The sequence below is a fragment of the Acinonyx jubatus genome, chromosome E1 (genome assembly GCF_027475565.1).
Source record: "Acinonyx jubatus isolate Ajub_Pintada_27869175 chromosome E1, VMU_Ajub_asm_v1.0, whole genome shotgun sequence".
In the NCBI taxonomy this organism is placed as follows: Eukaryota; Metazoa; Chordata; class Mammalia; order Carnivora; family Felidae; genus Acinonyx; species Acinonyx jubatus.
Genome location: NC_069397.1, coordinates 820,029 through 838,377, shown reverse-complemented (window position 1 = coordinate 838,377; position 18,349 = coordinate 820,029). Strand labels below are relative to the sequence as shown.

At 62.7% G+C, this 18,349-nt stretch overlaps 1 protein-coding gene across 1 annotated transcript; it reads right to left on the bottom strand.

Annotated features, from left to right (window-relative positions):
* Window positions 1–8,133: 8,133 nt before the first annotated feature.
* On the bottom strand, window positions 8,134–17,016 carry AIPL1 (aryl hydrocarbon receptor interacting protein like 1). The gene is made up of 7 exons (XM_053212293.1): window positions 16,880–17,016; window positions 16,184–16,351; window positions 15,463–15,642; window positions 10,347–10,535; window positions 9,082–9,258; window positions 8,850–8,991; window positions 8,134–8,429 (listed from the first exon to the last, which is right to left on the bottom strand). The coding sequence occupies exons 2-7, from the start codon at window positions 16,277–16,279 to the stop codon at window positions 8,227–8,229; spliced, it is 987 nt and encodes a 328-aa protein (XP_053068268.1). The 5' UTR covers window positions 16,280–16,351; window positions 16,880–17,016; the 3' UTR covers window positions 8,134–8,226.
* Between the last annotated feature and the right edge of the window lie 1,333 nt (window positions 17,017–18,349).

Sequence of the window (18,349 nt, the reverse complement as noted above, 5' to 3'; positions counted from 1 at the left end):
TCTGTGTCTCCTCCTCGCTCTGCCCATACCCTGCTTGTGCTCTGTCTCTCAAAAAGAAATAAATAAAGGTAAAAAAAAAAAAACTAAAAAAAATTAAACAAGAACAGAATCCCGTGAAAGGGTGGAGACGACCCCCAAGATAAGAAAGAGCCCCAAGGAACTCACAATACAATAGCAGCAATGCAAAACTCAGTGGAAAGTGTTGCAAACGAAGTTGCAGAAATATCCCCAAAAGTAAGACAGCAAGGAGACAGGATCGGTGGGAAGTAAGAGTACGGAACTCGGAACATCAGCGCATGGGTCCAACATCCAACAGATGAGAGCTCCAGACAGACCGGGGGGTGGGGGAGGGGGGAACACAGGAAGCCAAACGAGGAGCGTTTGCAGACGGACCCAAAGACCCTCCACGGCACGTTGCCCGGAAATTCCCAAGTGTCCGGCAGGAACAGGAGGTCCGAAAAGCCGTGAGAAGGCCCAGACGGTCACACACAGAGGCCGGGGAATGAAAGTGACTTCTCTGTGTGTTCCGGGCTGAACTACGACCCCCCCCCCCCACCCCGCTTCCTATGTGGAAGGTCCTCATCCACAGCACATCAGGGTGCCATGTGACCTGGAAATGGGGTCCTGACAGACATGACTGACTGGGGTGAGGTCACACCGCAGCAGAGCAGGCCCCTAGTCCAGGACGACCCAGGTCCTCAGGAAAAGGGGGCATTTGGGGGGCGCCTGGGTGACTCCGTCAGTCAAGTGTCCAACTTCAGCTCAGGTCATGGTCTCGCGGTTCGTGGGCTCAAGCCCCGCATTGGGCTCTGTGCTGACAGCTCAGAGCCTGGAGCCTGCTTGGGATTCTGTGTCTCCCTCTCTCTCTCTACCCCTCCCCTGCTCTCACTCTCTTTCTCTCTCAAAGATAAATAAACATTAAAAAAAATATTTTTTTAAAGGGAGCATTTGGACACAGACACACGCATGGGGAGACGCCGCGGGACGGTCAGGGTGCAGGAAAACTCCCAGGAGCAAGAAGAAGGGCATGGAATTCATTTGCCCCCAGCCTCGGAAGGGAGCAGGCATGATGTCGGAGTTCCAACCCCCAGAACCAGGGGACAGGGACGGGGGACTCGTGATGCGTGAGCTGCTGTGACAGCAGCCGGAGCAGACTAACGTTAACGGCGGCCGGGGGACAGCGGGAGAGGGACGGGGACCCCCGAGAGGGGTCTCCAGCCTCGAGTTGTGCAGCCAGCCAAGGAGCAGCCCAGGGTGAAGGTGGAATAAATACACCGTCAGTGACGCAGCATCGCAGGAACGCCCACCCCCCACGCGCCTGTCCTGAGAAAGCCACTGCAGGATGACGCCCGGCACGAAGCACAGCGGCAGGCGAGAAGGGAGGAAGACAGGCTCTGGGAGGCGGGGAGGCGTCCCAGAGGGCCCGGCGGTCCTGGAGGCCGCTGGAGCAGGGCCGCTCGGGAGGCTGGCACAGCAGGAGGCTGTTAAGGGACCGAGGACTGTTTGGAAACAACTTCCGGCAGACGCAGGGCACCAAGCGCACCCGCTCTCTCACACGTGTGAGCGCCACCCGTGCGACAGACGACACTCGGCACCTGGACCGCGGCAGCGAGACAATGGCACGACGAAAGCCAGGGCCCAAACGGGGCCGTGAGAGGAAGCGTCGCCACCCCTCCGGCTTGGCCGGCCTTCACACGGTCAGAAGGAAGCAAACGCGAGGTCTCGGCCGTGGTGGTGACGTCCCCGTGCGGCGGAAAGTGCCGGGCCGTGGGGTTCGGCGCGCCGAAGCCGGGTTCAAACAGGATCTTGCATCCAGTGTGCGAAATCCCGACCCGGGAGCACAGGATCACAGTCTGCGTCCCCTCGCCCCCTCCCCCGCACGCAGGCCGGAGAACCTGGGACACAGCAGCTTTCAGCCGTGCCTGACGTGCACAGAGAGGCCCCGAGCCCGTTAATCGATTCACCTCCCTCCCTGGTGGTTCCGGTAAATTCCGGCTCCGGTCCCCGCGGGCAAGTGAGAGGCCGATGGGGGGCCCCCCACCCCAGCGAGGACGGCCAGCTGACCACCGGCGGGCAGCTCTGTGACACCCCCATCCAGACCTCTTGGCCCCATTGGCCCTGAGTCCTTTCAGGGAATGACTCACACAGGTGATCATGAAAGAAGGGACCAGGGACACCAGGACGTGCCCCGGCTCCAAGCTGGGCCTCCTGTGGGGCCCTGGCCACGGGCCCTCAGGCCCCCTCCCCGAGGAGCCCCCGGGGAGCGGCCCGCCCACCCGCCTGCTTCCGTGGAGGCTCGAGAATGAGGAGAGTGAGGGCCTGGCTCGCAGGGGACGACCCGGGCCTCCTCCGCCAGGTCACGGCCACCAAGTGATGGGAAAGCAGGTTTGGACAGAAGGATCCAGGGGAGCGTCCAAAGCCCCAGGCAGGGCGGGCCCGCCGTTGGGAACCGACCCACCAAGAAGGAAGACGCTCGGGGCCTCGGGGAAAGAGAGACGCAAACATTTTCGAACTGGTCCCAGCGAGCACAGACGTGGATTCTTATGAACGAGGATATCAAGGCTCTGGATTCTGATTCTTTCCCTCCACCTGCGAGGTTTTGCCCGAATTACCCAGAAGCACGCACGTCTGACCACAGAGGGGGCTCCCGTTCCCCAGCATCATCACGGTCGAATCTCGGGTTGGGGGGCTTCCTCCTCGAGCACAACCTGATCCTACCGGTTGTGGTCCTGGCTTTCGGGTGTCCTCGTGTTCCCGGTCCCTGACATCAGGCCCGGCCCTCTGTTTCCGCCCCCCCCCCCCCCCCCCGACACCTTTCAACAAGACCACATTACAGTCCCGCCGTCACACACGGGGCCCCGGGGACGCTGGCATCATCGGTCGGCAGGTGGGAAGGCGGTCAGGCAGGGGTTCTAGGGCGCAGGCCCGCTGGGGACCGTCTGTCTGTCCAGTCTGTCACAAGGTCCCTTCCAGCACATCTGCGGGTTCCCGAGCTGCTGTCACAAAGACCGTCTGCTCGCCCCGCACCCTGGGAGTTCCTCTCCACCAGGGGGAGAAGGCGGCCTTCCTGGGGACTGGCTTCTGTGGGTGCCGGTGTGCGGTTCCCACTGACGGCAGCTGTTCCTGAATTAACGGGAAAGAGGAGGGAGGGAGGGAGTGTTCGGGGAGACTGGACCCCAGGGGGCCTCTTTGCTGCTGCCCCCCCGCCCCCCGCTGCAAGTCTCCCCTCCCTGTTCCCTCCTCCGTTGTGAACTCTGGAGCACCCAGCGGTGGGCCCGGGGATGTGGCCCGCGAACGGGCAGGCCGGGCTGCAGATGCCAAGTCCTGGGAAAAAGGAAAGAAGTTTCTAGGAGACAAAGGCGAGCCATCGGCAGGATGAATGCGGAAAGCTCGAGACCAGCCTCTCTTTTCTCGTGTAGAATCCCCCGCGGGGTCCTGAAAAACTTGTTCTCAGTATTTTTTAGGAACAGGGGACCTGTGTCCCTGAAAGCCTGCACCATTCACCCCCCCCCCATGACATACACAGCAGGTGCCCCGAGGCTGCGCGTCCCTCCCCCGACTTGGGGCTACGACCAGGCTGTGGAGTATGCTCTGCTCTCCAGCCAGAGGACAAGCCGGGTCCCAGAGGCAAGCCCAGGGCTGTGGCCGGCCGGCGTGCGAGCAGATGACCCCGGGGCCACAGCGTGCCTGGTGGTCAGAATGACAACAGCAGGGTCACCCTCTTTACGTGCATTAACTCGCTCGCTCCTCCTGAGCACAAACCAGGGAACGTCGGGCCAGAGGGGCAGGGATTGGGGGGGGGAACCCACTTCAAAGGTTGTTCATCGAAAGACTGGATCAACCTGGAGAGAACATGCGCTGAGGCTCAGCAGGGACCCCCGAGCACCGCCAACACGAGGAAGGTTTACCGGGGATGCGGGCAGGACGCGCAAAGCTGTGGGAGACAGTAACAGCCAGGCCCCCACGAGCCCCGAGGTGGAGTGTGGGCGGCAGGGGAGCGGCCCCTCTCCAGTGCCCACGGCCTCACCCCCCAGCCTGTGCACGCGTGGCCTTCCACCCCAATGGGGGCTCTGCAAGAGTGATCCTGGGGGCACGGGGGCCCGGCTGGTCATGGGGTCCTGGTAAGGGGGACGCAGGGGACTCGGAGGAGGAAATGTTGACTACAGGGACTGCGGTGACAAGGGGCAAGGAGCCACGGCCCGCAGGCCCGGAGCAGCTGGAGGCAGAAGGAACAGGGTCCCGTCCCCGAGCCTCCAGGAGGAACACCACGCGCCCACACCCCAATTTTAGTCCCTCGAGGTCCATTTCAGACTCCCGACCTCCAGAACCCAGAGACACACATGCGACGTCTGAGCCTCCGCGTCTTTGACGGGCGATGCCTCGATCACAGGGACACCCGGTGACCTGAGCACAGCACTGCCCCGACAGCAGGTGCACGAGAGCCCCCCCAGAAGGCAGCTGAGGGGACAAAGCCTTGACCTCACTGTCCCCAGCGCCCGACCCACTGGCGGGCTTCCACGGGAAGAGGGAGCCACTGAGGAAGCACCCGGACAGCTTCCGGGAGAACAGAGTGTAGCGAAGACAGCAGAAGGGCCACATGGAGATGCCGCTCATGTCCCGTGCAGGGTTCGGGGCCACGCTCGAGTTCTGCGGAGGAGCAGGGACCTTCCTTCCAGCTGGAACACGAGTGGACAGTCCCAGGAGGACTGTCACGGCCCCGGGCACAGAGGGGGACGTACATCCTTCCAGCGTCCTGTCTTCCCTCCCACCCCAGCCTGGCCACCCCTCGCTCGCCTTCAAGGACGGGATTCTGCTGGATGAGAGAAGGGCGCCCCGCGTCACACGGGGACGTCCTCGGGCCGTGCCCCTGGCAACGGATGCTCACAGGCCAACGTAGCTGGAACGCGGGGCCAGCACTAGCTGATACGGCAACTGAGCAAATTAGGACGAGGTGCCCCTTCCTCCAGACATTTTCCCACCACCTGCTGGGAACTTGCAATAACCACATACCTGCGATGACCATGAGACAAACAGGGGCCCCTGGGTTGTGCAGTGCCCAACGCGCACAACTGTAAGTGGCAGCTCGGGAAGCTTTCGTGGAGCCGCATCACACCCCGAACGATGGCGGTGATAGGTGCTCTCCTTTGCTCTGTCTGCCTGCCTCCCGGACCCTGCCCAACGATCTCGCACGCCTGCCGGCAAAGACCACCAGGAGCATGAACGCAGCCGGCTTACGCGCTAACCCAGGAGAGAGCACAGAAGAGACTCCCCGTCGCATCACGTTCACACGCAGCTCGACGAGTCACACTGAATTGTGAACAGTGTGCAGGGTCGGAGTGGGACGGGGGCACGGTCCGCCACCACCCACACCCCGACACGCGCCCCTTGGGACGCGCTGGGAGCACCACATGCCCCAGAGACGGCGTGAGGCACGGAACGCAGAGCACCTCGTTTGGGACGAGCCGGTAACGCTGCTGACGCACGGGGTCAAGGTTAACGCACCTATTTTTTGCCTTTTTAACGTAACTTCCCGGAAACCGGACCTCACAGCTGCCGCCTGGACCGCGATGCCCTCCCCGCCTGGGCCCCCATGGGACGCGGTGCCCGGCTGTGGGCTCAGGGCCGCTCGACATCAGACCTCAGGGGACTGCCCCCTAGCTCTTCCCTAGGGGAGGGCTTGGTGGGGACGCGGGGTCAACTGGCTATGAGGACACACGATGCCCCGGCCGAGAGACAGATCTCAAACATGCTCTTCCCCCCTTATCTTCCTTCCCCCTCCTTCCCCTCTTCCCCCCTCCTCCCTTCCTCCTTCCCTTCTCCCTCCCTTCCCTCCTCCCCCCTTCCTCCCCTCCCTCCCTCCTTCCTCCCTCACCCCCTCCCTCCCTTCCCTCCCCTCCCCCTTCCTTCCTCCTTCCCTTGGCCCCCTCCTTTCCTCCCTTCCCTCCCTTCCTGCCTCCCTCCTTCCTCCCTCGCCCTCTCCCTCCCTTCCCTCCCCTCTTCCTTCCTCCCTCCCTTGCCCCCTCCTTTCCTCCCTTCCCTCCCTTCCTCCCATTCCCTCTCTCCAGCCCCCATTCCCTCCCTCCCTCCCATACATCACACTCACGTGTAGACTGTCCCGGGAGGAGTGTTGTACAAAAAGTCCCAGCCTGGAAACATGGAAACCTTGAACACTAATCCTGAGGCTGTCCCAGAACTGCAGTGGGGTCTGGAATGTTACTGCCCTTCTCCGAGCCTCAGTTTCCCCATCTGTACAGGGGGGTGCCTGGTGGCATTCGGACGCTGCAGCTCTAAACCCTCCCTTCCCTGCGCCCTGCCCGCGGGACCTGCTGGCGACCCGTGAGAGTCAGAGAGTCAGGGCAGGTCGGGGCTCCTGGGGAAGCAAAGCTTTCTCAGGGCTCCCAGCCAGTCCCAGCTCCGGCCCCGGGGACCCCAACCTGCTTGATCTCTGCTGCCCCCTGCTGGCCACTCGGAAGCAGCTTCCAGCACGGTCCCTTGGAAAGGTTGGAAGGGGCGACATCCCAGGACCCTCCTGCGCCCACCTGCCCAGACCTGGCCCAGAGCACCTCCCGGAGGCTGTGTCAGGGCCACAGGAAGCCAGCGCCGGGGCCAGAGGCCTGGACAGGGTGGCGGCGCACCTCGGGGCCCTGGTCAGCTCTCCCCACCCCTGCACCAGCCAGATAGGGTGAGAGGCACCTGGGTCCTGAAGAAGAACCTGTGGTCCCGTCCTTGGCCTTTGGAGGGGGTGAGTCTATTCTGTGTCTGGATCTGGCACACACGGGGGGAGGGGGGCGGGGAGGAGGGGGAGTGTGCCCAGCAGGGCAGAAATCACCAGGGAGGGGTGCGGCCGGGGGGGGGGGGGGGGAGGCTCCGACCACCCGAGAAAGGCAGGTGGCAGGCAGAGGGGAGGGCTGACCAAGAAAGGCCTGAACCAAAATGTGGCCGATCCCCACCCCCTGGGTGGCTGGCGGGTCTCCAGGGAGGGAGGGTCTCCAGCCTCACGGGTTCCACACGGTCTCCAGCATTGGGGGGGGCGGGCAGCTTCCACACAAACACCCTCCCCCCCTCCGCCTCTCTTTTCTCCGGGGCTTGCAAAGTCCTAGGGCATCAGGAGGGGGCATGGTGGCAGGGGACCAGGGTCATGGGACACATTCTGGCCTCGGCACAGACGGGGTGAGACCCTCACGGACCCCAGGGAAGAGGGCGGCGGAGGGAAGGCCGCACACTGAAAACGGAAGGACCCTGGGGGCCGGGCGTCTCCGGCCATAGGTCCTGGTCCTCAATTAATTCCCTCGCCAGGCTCCCCATCTGCTTTGCAGCCTCCGGTGGTCCCACCCAGGGCAGTGGGAGGCCGGTGACCGTCCCGCTCCAGCCCACGGTGTCCCCTCGCCCGACCCGCTCCCCTCTGCTTCGCGCACATATACCTGGACGGCCCTCAGCCACGAGCCTGAACCCACCGAACGCTAACCCCCTTTCCTCGCCACAAGTGACCTCCTTCTGTGGCCCCTGGGGGCCGTGAATTTGGAAGCACAGAAAAAGAACCACGATCAGAGCACCGCACGGGGGCCTTTGGGGAAACTTACACCGTTTATTGGTTTTCTCATTTTAAAGTCAGTCTGTGGACAAAGCACAGAAACTTGGTTTTGGCTACAGAAGGAGCACAGGTGTTAACAGTGGGGACAGAGCAGAAGCAAAGGTCCAGTGGTCACCCCGCACAGAAGGGAGTGGTGGGGACTCCAGAGAGAATTCTAGAGGAAGCAACAAAAATAACCAGGGGAGGTCGGGTGGCATTGAAGGCTGTGGGAGACAGGGGAGGCCAGGGAAGTGGGGGAGGCTGGGGAGTCAGTGGAGGAGGGGGGGAGGAGGGGGGCAGGAGGAGGCCAGGGGAGGCTGGGAGTCAGTGAAGAAGGGGAAAGGAGGAGGCCGGGGGAGTCCAGAGAAGGCTACAGGAGGCCAGGGGAGCCCAGTGGGTCAGTGGAGGAGGGGGCCGGGAGGAGGCCAGGGGTGGGGGGGGTGGGGCAGGCAGAGGCCAGGAGGGGGGTGGGAGTCAGTGGAGGAGGGGGGCAGGAGGAGGCTGGGGGAGGCCGGAGAGTCAGTGGAGGAGGGGGCCGGGGAGGCCTGGGAGGCTGGGGGAGGCCGGAGGAGGCTGAAGAGTCAGGGGAGGACGCGGCCGGGGCAGGCCGGGGAGGCCAGAGGAGGCCGGGGAGGCCCGGAGGCCCGCTCCCTGCCCTAGCCCAACATGTTCCGGCAGCGCAGCCGTTCCTCCTCCCTCTTCTCCTCCAGGCGGCTCTCCAAGAGCCTCAGCTCCCTGCGCACCGCCTTCTGCATGGACGGCTCCAGCTCCAGCACCTTCTGAAGGTCCGCCCTGGCCTCCGCCTCGTTCCACACCTCCGCGTGGGCCCGGGCCCGCACGTAGTAGGCCTTCACGATGCCTGAGGGGAGGATCGGGCCGCCCCGGCCGCCGGGGCCTCAGAGGCCGGCCCCGCGAGGCCGAGCCTCGCCCGCCCTGAGCCCGGATCACGAGCCGTGCCCTCCGTGTCCGCCCGAGCCGCCGCCTCGGTTTCCCTCCCCAGACCGCGGGCCCCGGGGGGGGGGGGGGGGGCTCTCCCTGCCCCCCCCCCGCCCCCGCCCCCTGCGGCCGGCGCTTACTCTGGGCGCCAAGTGAGGCGAGGCGAGCGCCCGGCCCGGCGCGCAGTAGGACCGCGAGGCTTCTCCTGACAAGCACCTGCTACGGGCGGCCGGGCCCCAGAGTCGCGGGCTCGCGAGCCGCCGGGTCGCCGACCGAGGACGCGTCGCACGGCGCGGGACCCCTCCCGCCGCGGCCCCGCCCCCGCGCGCAGGCGCACGCGCACCTGGGTGGTGGCGCAGGATGTCGCTGGTGTGCTCCAGCACCTCGTAGTACTCCTCCTTCTTCAGCAGACACTGGCAGTAGTTGAGGATCAGGGTGTTGATCAGCTTCTCCAGCTTCAGCCACTGCACCTCCCAGGGCTTCTCCTGCCCGGGGAGCGCATGCGCCGTGAGCTCGGGCCGCCGCCTGCCCCCTCCCCCCGGCCGCCCCCGGCCGCCCTGCCCGCCGCCTCCCACCTTGGTTTGCAGGTTCCGCAGGCACACGATGGCCTCCTGGTACTTGGTGGAGGCCTCCTCGTATCGGCCCAGCTTGAAGAGCCGGTTCCCCTCCCCGTGGAGGACGGGCACCGCCTGCAGCTTCTCCTCGTTACTCAGGCTCCACGTCTCCCGCCGGTACTCGCTCGGGGCCTCGACCTGGCCCCAGAGCGGCAGGCGGGTGAGGCGGGGACCGGGGTGCCTGCGTCCCCGCGGCTGGGGAACCCCCTCGGCGTATTCCACGGGGAGGGTGGGCCGGGCGGCAGAACCGTGCTCGCCAGCCACAGCCACGTACACGGGGGGCCTAAATCAGATCCTCTGTGCGAATCAGGGAAAGACCGCCCTTTGTCAACACACCTGACTTCAGTCTTCAGAAGATCGTCAGGATACTCATTTGGCAGAACTACAGGCTTTATTGCCATCTGCCGGGTAATCGTCATTCTAAAGGTTCCCATATACGGTGTGGTGACGAGCACCTTGGAGGTGATGCCCTTGTGCAGTGGAGAAACCGCACAACTGTCCTAGCAGGCCCACAAAGACCCTCCGCCGACACGATTCTCTTATTTATTTGTTCATCCACGTAGCCCTCGGGCTGAATCTCACCCTGGGCCATGAGCTGGGTCCCGACCCGGGCTTGACCCTCTCCCACCACCCCACAAACACGAGCTATCAGTCACTCTGGGGTCTGGGAGAGAAGGTGTGGGCTCTGGGAGAGAGAACTCTGGGAGAGAAGTTCTGTTCAGCCTCTCCCACTGCTGGAGGACCAGGTCTGAATCCAGGACCCCCGGGACTAATTGGAAACCACTGGAAACAAAAGCACAGCCCAGAACCAACAGAAGTAAATGCCTCCGAAGTGAACACCAGTAACCCCCGAGAGAGCTGGTCTCAGATGGGCTTTTGGTACTTTTGGGGGTCAGATTCCACTTTTGCTGTGGTTTATGAACCCTCTTGTGCTCTAAAGAGAAAGCAGGTGACGCCCAGGGACCAGTGAGGTCAGGCTCCTGCGGGCCCACTCCCCCGGGCACAGCTGCCCTGAGGCTGGGCCAGCCCCCTGCCCCTTCCCCCCTGCCCCTGGCATCCCTGCCCTGCTGCCCCTCCCCTGCCCCATGCACCTGCCCCCCTGCCCCTCTCCCGACCCCCGCGCACCGCCCTCCCCCCCTTCCTGCCCCGCCCCACCCCGGGCACACCTGCCCCCCCACGCACCTGCTCCCCCCTCCCCCCCGCCCCTCCCCCTGCCCGGGGCGCACCTGCAGCAGCTCTATCACAAAGATCAAAGGCTGTGGCTCTTTCTGCAGCTCGTCCAGGTCCTCGTAGCCCAGCGTGTTGTAGGCAAACATGTTGGCCAGCCCGCACGTGTGCACGTGCCACTCTGTGGGGTCCTTGCCCTCCGCCACCTGCCGCAGGCTCCGGGACAGGATGGGGTAGACCCCTGTGTGCTGTGGGGGAGAGACCACGGTGGCTTCCGGCCCCAGAGAGCCCACCTCTGGGTCCGGCCACAGCCGCCATCCCTGCCCGTGGCTGGTAGCACGCGTTGTCCCCAGCACGCCCCGCCAATGACTGGGGTTCACTGTGTCCCGGGCAAAGTGTTCACCAGCTCCTTCTGTTAGCCGCTTCGGTCCTTAGATGACCCGGTGAGGGAGGCACGGCTGTTATCCCCACTCTGTCGATGAGGAGACTGCAGCCCAGAGAGCTTAAGTAACTTGCTTAAGTCACACAGCTAGGAAATGACAGAGCCGGATTCAAACCCGGCCCCAGAGGACACACTCTCGCCACAGTGCCATGCTGCCTCTTGCTGGCCCTTGTGCTCAGCGCTGACGCATTTCTCTCCCAAGGAGACCTGAGCCCCTGAGTCCGTGACCCGCAGGGAGGGAGATGTGGAGAGTAGGGGAAGGAGCAGGCTCCAGTGGCCGAGAGGGCCACACTGATTCGCAGAGAGCCTGGGCACCACACCTGCCATAGGGGAGCTGTCGTGGGTTGCAGGGGGTGGGTACAGATCCCAGCTCATCCCAGCCCCTCCCTGCGCTGGGCACCGGGCTCGCCCTTCTGGGGGTGGAGGAGGCCTGGGGACATCAGCCCCTGGGGCCTCAGCTTCCCAGCCGTGAGCCCCTCTGCTTGGACCCGGTTCTGACACGGCTCATCTCCAGCTCTCTCAGGGCAGCTCCGGGAAAGAGCCGGTGTCGGGGACTCCAGGGGCAGAAACAGCTCAGCTTGTCCTCCAAGTCACCAGCGTGGGGGTGAGTGGGGGTGACGGTCAGTGCTCCCCGCTCCCAGGAGCCAGGATTAACCCAGAATGCCCGAGGCTCCTTTGTGAGGGAGGTGACCAGATGGCAGTTAATCCCATGGGGGTCAAGGCTGAACTAAAGCCAGGAGAGGCCCCAGGAGCAGCCGGCTGGGGGAGGGCCCATCCTGGCCCGGCAGGCGGCCCCCAGCTCCCACGCCCTTCGTCCCACGAGTCCACGGAGCCACCGGCACCCTGGAGCCAGCAGACCCTCTGGGCAGCACGGTGGGGCTGGGGGTGCCGCCAGGAGCCAGGAGAAATCCGGGAAGGATGGAGTCCCCGTCTGTGCCCGTCTTGTGAGGCCAGCTTGCCTGGCTGGGGACCAGCAGGACGGCTAGAGACACACGCGGGGCCCTCTGTGGGGCTCCAGCCCCGGGGACTGGGACCCAGGCTGCGACGGAGGCAGGGGGCCCCAGGACCGCTGCCTGTCTCTAAGGCTTCAAGGCCCGGGGCGGGTTCTTTCTGAGGGGCTGTGTCTATACTGGAGGCTGCAGACTGGTGGGCCCGAGTCCATATTCAGCTGCCAGATGGGTTTTGTCTTAACCCGCGCCTTGTGGAGTTTTTACCAATTAGTTCCTGACATGCAAGTATTGAGGGAGTCTGCATGCTAATGAAGATTTCTGGCTCATCTTAAAAACTCAGAACATGCAGCCACGCGGCAACCAAGGGGGGCGGTGGCTGAGGACAGGCTGCCCCCGTCGATCGGCCAGAGCGCCCGGCCCCTGGTGGAATCGGAGTTTGCAGCCCTTGGCCTCACACCCCACACTACGGGGCACCAGCACGAAATCCCACCTCGAGACCAGCGTCCTGCCCACGGTGGGGGTGAGGCGGGGAGGAGAGCTCTCAGGGCAGAGGCCCCCAGCTCCTCACTGACCCTGCCTCCCCTGAGTAGGGGGAGGTGAGGGAGGGAGGAGGCCCCCCGCTCTTCAAAGTGAGACCTGATGAGGGCTGTCCAGGAGGAGGGCTCTGCAGGGAGTGAGGGGCAGAGCCAGGCCCTCCTAAGCCCTCTGACAAACACACATGATGATCCCACCGATCGCTGAGTTTTTCCAAAACTCAGATTCTTTTTCTAATGTTTATTTATTTTTGAGGGGGTGGGGGCAGAGGGAGAGGGAGACACAGAGTCCGAAGCAGGCTCCAGGCTCCGAGCCGTCAGCACAGAGCCCGATGCGGGGCTGGAAGCCACAGACCGTGAGATCATGACCTCATCTGAAGTCGGGTGCTTAACCGACTGAGCCACCAGTGCCCCCCAAAACTCAGAGAGATGGCCCCCAGGGAAGGGGCTAGGTAAATTAGCCTCGCCAAACCTTTGCACACTTCCTGGCCCAGATGCCACCTCTCTCCCCACATGTAGACCTGGCGAACTCCTATTCATCCTTCAATACCCGATTCAATGTCGTCTTGAAAAAGTTTCCCCCAAGATCCTAAAGCAGCTAGTTGCCCGTCATCTGTGGCCCCAAGGCACTGTGCCCTCACTGACTCCCATCAGGGCACTGGCCGCCCTTGGTCGTAACTGCTCAAGTCTCTGCTCCTCCTCCAGACTGAGGGACAGAACTTTGTTCCACCCCTAACACACGGCACAGTCCAAACCTGGTGCCCAGCGAATGTTCCCAGATAGATAAGCAGACAGACAGACCCATGAAGGGTGGATGCTTGATGCCTGGGTGCGGCGACGGAGAAAAGAGGGAAACGTCATTAGAGAAACCACCGTGGCACGTGCGTACGTGCGTGCGCAATCACGGCAGCCGTGGGCCGGGAGGAGGCATGGCAGGCTGTCCCCGGGGCATCGAAGTCGCCAGCCTGTGAGAGGCGCACACAGACCGCCCAGGACACACAGACCCGTGCCCGCGTTCGGGGGGGTAGCAGCAGCTCGGGGTTCTGCGCACAGCAAATCAATCGGCCAATCGAGGGTTCGTTGGCGACGTGAGCGAGCGTGCACCCTGCGGAGCACGACCCCGCTGGCGGCCTAGGTTCGTCCCACGCGCCCCCCCGCCCCGTGACAGGTGCGCGTGCCTGAGACCCTCACCATAAACTAACGGAAGCCACAAAGGAGCCGATTTCCTGAAGACCTGGCTCGTTGAAGACACATCTTTACGCTCTTTCTACACATTAGGAAGAGGCACAACACAGACGCTGGTAGGCAGAGGAGACACGCCCACCTGGCACCTGGCACCTGGCACCTGGCGGGGGAACCGTCGGGCGGGCGCCCCTAGCGGTAGACCCCCGGCATTGCAGCCCCTGGCGGTCACTGGGGGCCGGGGTCCAGCCTTCCGTCCGGATAAGCGGTGGGGGAACCAGGGGTCCCACCTCCACCCTGTCCCTTTACTTGTCTGACCCAGCCCAAGTCGCTCTTCTCTGCCTCTTCTGCTTCGTCTAAAACAGGGGAGTTCGGGGCGCCTGTGGGGCTCAGTCGGTTAAGCGTCCGACTTCAGCTCGGGTCACGATCCCGCGGTCTGTGAGTTGGAGCCCGGCATCGGGCTCTGTGCGGACGGCTCGGAGCCTGGAGCTGCTTCGGATTCTGTGTCTCCCTCTTCTCTGCCCCTCCCCTGCTCACCCTGTCTCTCTCTCTCTCTCTCTCTCTCTCTCTCTCATATAAATACACATTAAAAAATATTTTAAATAAATAAATAAAATTTTTAAGTTAAAAAATAAATAAATAAAAGTTCGTCTCCGAAATTCTTCCGGCACTTTTCAGTTGCCCCGAACTATGCTTTGCCCTCGTAAGCACCACATCACGTCTTCCCCACAACAGCCCCTTAGCCTAGGGTTTCGGTTGTCTACGGATGAACAAGACAGCCAGAGGGAGGAAGGACTTCCCCCAGGGTCACACAGCCCCCAAACTACCCCCGGTGAGGGCTTGAATCTGATCGGCCACCATCAGCAGCCGCTGTGTCCATCGGGGGAGAGCCCAGGGGAGCAGGTGCTGGCTGGACCAGGCTCTCAACGTCTGCACCCATCGGCCGATCACAAGACAGGTACCACCCAGTGAGAGGGAGAAGCAGGTGTGGCGCACGACGTCTGGAAACTACGGGGACAGAGGGACGCGGTAGACGATCCACGGCAGGGGTCCGGTCCCTCCAACGAATCCACGCCAAGGGGACAAAGAGGGGAGACGACCCAAAAAGAGACCCAAGACGCGTATCCACAGGGCCTGTGCATGGACGTTGTTTGGGCCCGGCTTGGAACAGCCATAGAGAGTGGCGGAAACAGGACCAAGGAGGGACTGGCATTAAGGAAATAGCGGGGTTTCAAAAGGATGTAACGATGACACTGAGGTTATGTTATTTTAGTATCTTTTTTACAGATACAAGATCTAGGATTTGTGGGTGAAACGATCCGGTGTCTGGAAGGTGCTGTAACCACGCGGGTGAGGGAGAGAGGCAGAAGGATGGGGCTGGAAGCCGCGCTCGGGTCGATGGTGGCTGGCGTGGGGGATGGGCACTTGCGACCTCACCGCACTTTCTGTTGGCTTTTGTATATGTTTGAAAGTTTCCCTAAGAAATGTTTGTTGGTGTTGTATGGAAGCCAATTTGACAATAAATTTCATATATTAAAAAAAAGAAAATAAAAGAAAAGAAAAAAGAAATGTTTGTTGGGGGGCGCCTGGGTGGCTCAGCCGGTTAAGCGTCCGACTTCAGCTCAGGTCACGACCTCGCGGTTCACGAGGTTGAGCCCCGCGTCGGGCTCTGTGCTGACAGCTCGGAGCCTGGAGCCCGCTTCCGATTCTCTCTCCCTCTCTCTCTGCCCCTCCCCCACTCGTGCTCTGTCTCTCTCTCTCTCTCTCTCTCTCTCAAGAATAAACATTTAAAAAGATTTTTTAAATGGAAATAATTTTACAAGGCTCACAGGAGTGGGGAGGGGGCAGAAAAGTGACCCGTGGCCAAAAGTCCCCAGGATCCAACAATGGTGTGTGGGGCATGGGTGGCCCTGGTCCCACATCCCGCCAGCCAACCGCCACGCTGACTGTCGCTCTGGGGCTTGCTCCTGGGGGTGACTCTCCACCTGCGCAGAGGAAGGCCACCCAGGGTATTGTCTCAGCCCCGCTCCGCGGCCCGGCAGGAGCCCCGGCGGGCGCGCCTACTTACGATGGAGTCGCACCAGAACTCGGCCACCTCGCCAATGCGCATGGACGTCAGGAGCACCTCCCAGACCTCCAGCTTGAACATGTTCCCGATGATAATGTGCATGGGGTGGCCCACGCGCTTGCTGTCGTCTATCACCGTCCGCTCGTCGTCACATTTCGTGGTGCGGAAGTGGAAGATCACCTGGTGGCCGAGACAGGGACCCCGGGTCTAGATGCACCTCCACGGCGCCTGTGGAAGCCCCCCCACCGGCACTCTCGGGGGGGGGGGTCCCCGGGGCTCAGCTCCCGCAGCCCAGCCAGAGCTCCCCCCCCCGGGGGGCCGGGAGCCCACTCCCTCGCAAAGGACCCTGTCCCACCCTCTGGCAGCCTGCGAGTCAGGAGCCCCTCGCTTACGTCAGCCCTGGATCTGCGGCCACAGACCCCGGGAAGCCCCCCAGAGATTTGTGGACAAAACGACGACCGCCGAGGGCCCCTCCTTTTAACTCGACGTTTGGGGCTCCAGAAAATTCCCAAAGCCCTTCCCCTGCCCCACGCCAGAGTTTAATTTTCCAGCGTCAAAAGTGTCCCGCGAATGGGCACCAATCCAGAGGTCCCCAGGTGCTCAGGGGTCGACAGTCCAGGGACGACATGTCCGGCCGGGTTCTGACAAAGCCGGACGTGGTTTCAGTGCGAAGGCTGCCATGGGGGCCCCCTATCTGGTGTGGGGGGCGGGGCCCACTCACCCGGGACCCGGTGATGAAGTTGGGGAGATCCCCCGTGCCTCCGTGCAGGATGGTTTTCCTGACCCCTTCCACGTTCAGGAGCAGAGCGGCGTCCATGGCTGCGGGTGAGGGAGGTGTGGGCTCAGGCACAGATTATCTCCCCGGACGAAGGGCTTGGGTGGCGGAGACCTGGGGATTGGCCCGCAGGGGTGTGGGTGAGGAGTAGGTCGGTGGTGCCTCATCCCTGCTCCTCACAGCGATGTGGGGGCCCCCGAGCCCCCACCGTTGGTTTCCTCCCACCCCAATGAGGGGTTTTGGGGGAGTGATGGTGGGGGGGGGTTCAGAGCTGACGGCCAAGAAGGGAATCTCGAAGACGTCTTTGGTGCAAAAGAGGTGATTTTGTTTAAGCACGGGGACAGGACTTGTGGGCAGAAAAAGCTGTGTGGGGTCGTGCCGGGTAACTCATCATATACCCTCAGGTTGGGAGGGGGTCAGGGACGGTGTAAGTCTCTAAGGAATTTTGGAAGCAAGGTTTCCAGGACCTTGAGGGGCTGCTGTTAGCAAAATATCATTTATTACCGTCTAGTAAGACCCCAGTCACGAGACCCCTCAGATGTATATCGGGGGCCATAAGCTTGGAGGAGGATGGCCAGCATATACTTGGGGGTTAAAGATAAAGGAGGTTTGCAAAGGAATTTTCATGTTAAGTAGCCTCACAGGATCCTGGGGGGTCAGGACAATGTTGAGCCAAGATTCCCTTTTGCCCCCAGCAAAGTGTCATCATCCAGGCAGCTGAGCTCCTGAAGGGAGGTCACTCTGTGGGTTACAAGGACTTGTCAGTGGCTGTACGCAGTAAGGCAGTTTAGTTTCTCAACTGCCTTAGTTTCCCGCATCCCCATGGTGGCGCTTAAACCCCTTTCCCCTGTTCTTGGGGAGCCAGGAGTGTGCAAGGATTATCACACATACTCCACGGGGGGGGGGGGGGGTTACTCCGCCGGCAGGGGCGGGGGCGGGGCTAGCTTGTACTTCGCCCCCAGCTCACCCCAAGCTCCCACTCCCTTGTCACCAAGAAGGAAGAAAGCCGGCTGGAGCTTTCCCACCAAAGGGGAAGAGGAGGGGAGACCTGAGCCTAGGGCTCCTCGGTCCCTGCCTGCCTTCCCTTGCCTATTTCCTCCTCCCCGCCCCCCATACTCTGCACAGCGGAGGATGCGACACTGGGAGGGCGGGGGAGGGGAGAGAAGCAGCCGTCTGGCCCGGGGGGGCTCTGGAACGGGGTGAGAGAAGGGTGCAGGTTTGAGCAAAGAGCCTCTCTCAGCCCCACTTCAGCCTCCCCTACAAAGTCTGGCTGTGGGGAGCGGGGCTCTCCTCTCCCCTCTGGAGGGCCTCATCCCTGCGCCTGGGACCCAGGTGGAGCTCAGTCCCTGCATCTGGGATCGCCTTCTGGTCTAAAGGGACAGGGGGCCTGAAAGCTTGGCACTTGGCGCCACCTGGTGGCCAGTCAGAGCTCCTGCGCCCCGGCTCCCAGGTCCTTCCTGTCGCAGACCCCAGACTGACTTGTTTAGGGAGGGAAGCAGGGGCCTGATGAGAACACTGGATTAAGAGGAGCCACATGGAGCTGCGTTCAAAGGGCCGGCCCCACCTCTGATTCCTGACCTTGTGGCCTTGGGGGTCTGCCATGCTTCCTAACTCCATTCATTTTCCATACTGAAATGGGAAAAGCCACCTCTCCCACCTTGCTCCCCAGGAAGTTGAGAAATCTCCCTGGAGCAGTAGGTGGGACCCCACACCCAGCACCCTGAAAGTGTCCCGTGAAGAGCCATTGGCACAGAGGGGGGCTGAGCCTGAGCCCCCAAACCCAGACGGGGGCGGCTGGATCAGACCTCTCCAGGACCCCTCCCTGGGTGCTCAGTCCTCCAAGGGCCCAGACCCATCCTTCTCTGGGGGGTGGGGGTGGGGTGAGGGTGCAGGGGTCCTTCCCCTCTGTTCCATCCTGCTCTAGCCACACAACAGCCTGGAGGGGTCTGCGTGCACGGGGAGCAAGATGTACACTAGGTGCTATGACTACCGCGAAGAAAAGTAACCTCGATTCCCGGAAAAGTCCAGAGAGGGGGAGGGGGGCCGCGCCGGGTGAGGTGGGGGCCGCGCTTCCGGGGTCCTGGCATGCTGTTTCTTCCTCCCGACGGTTAC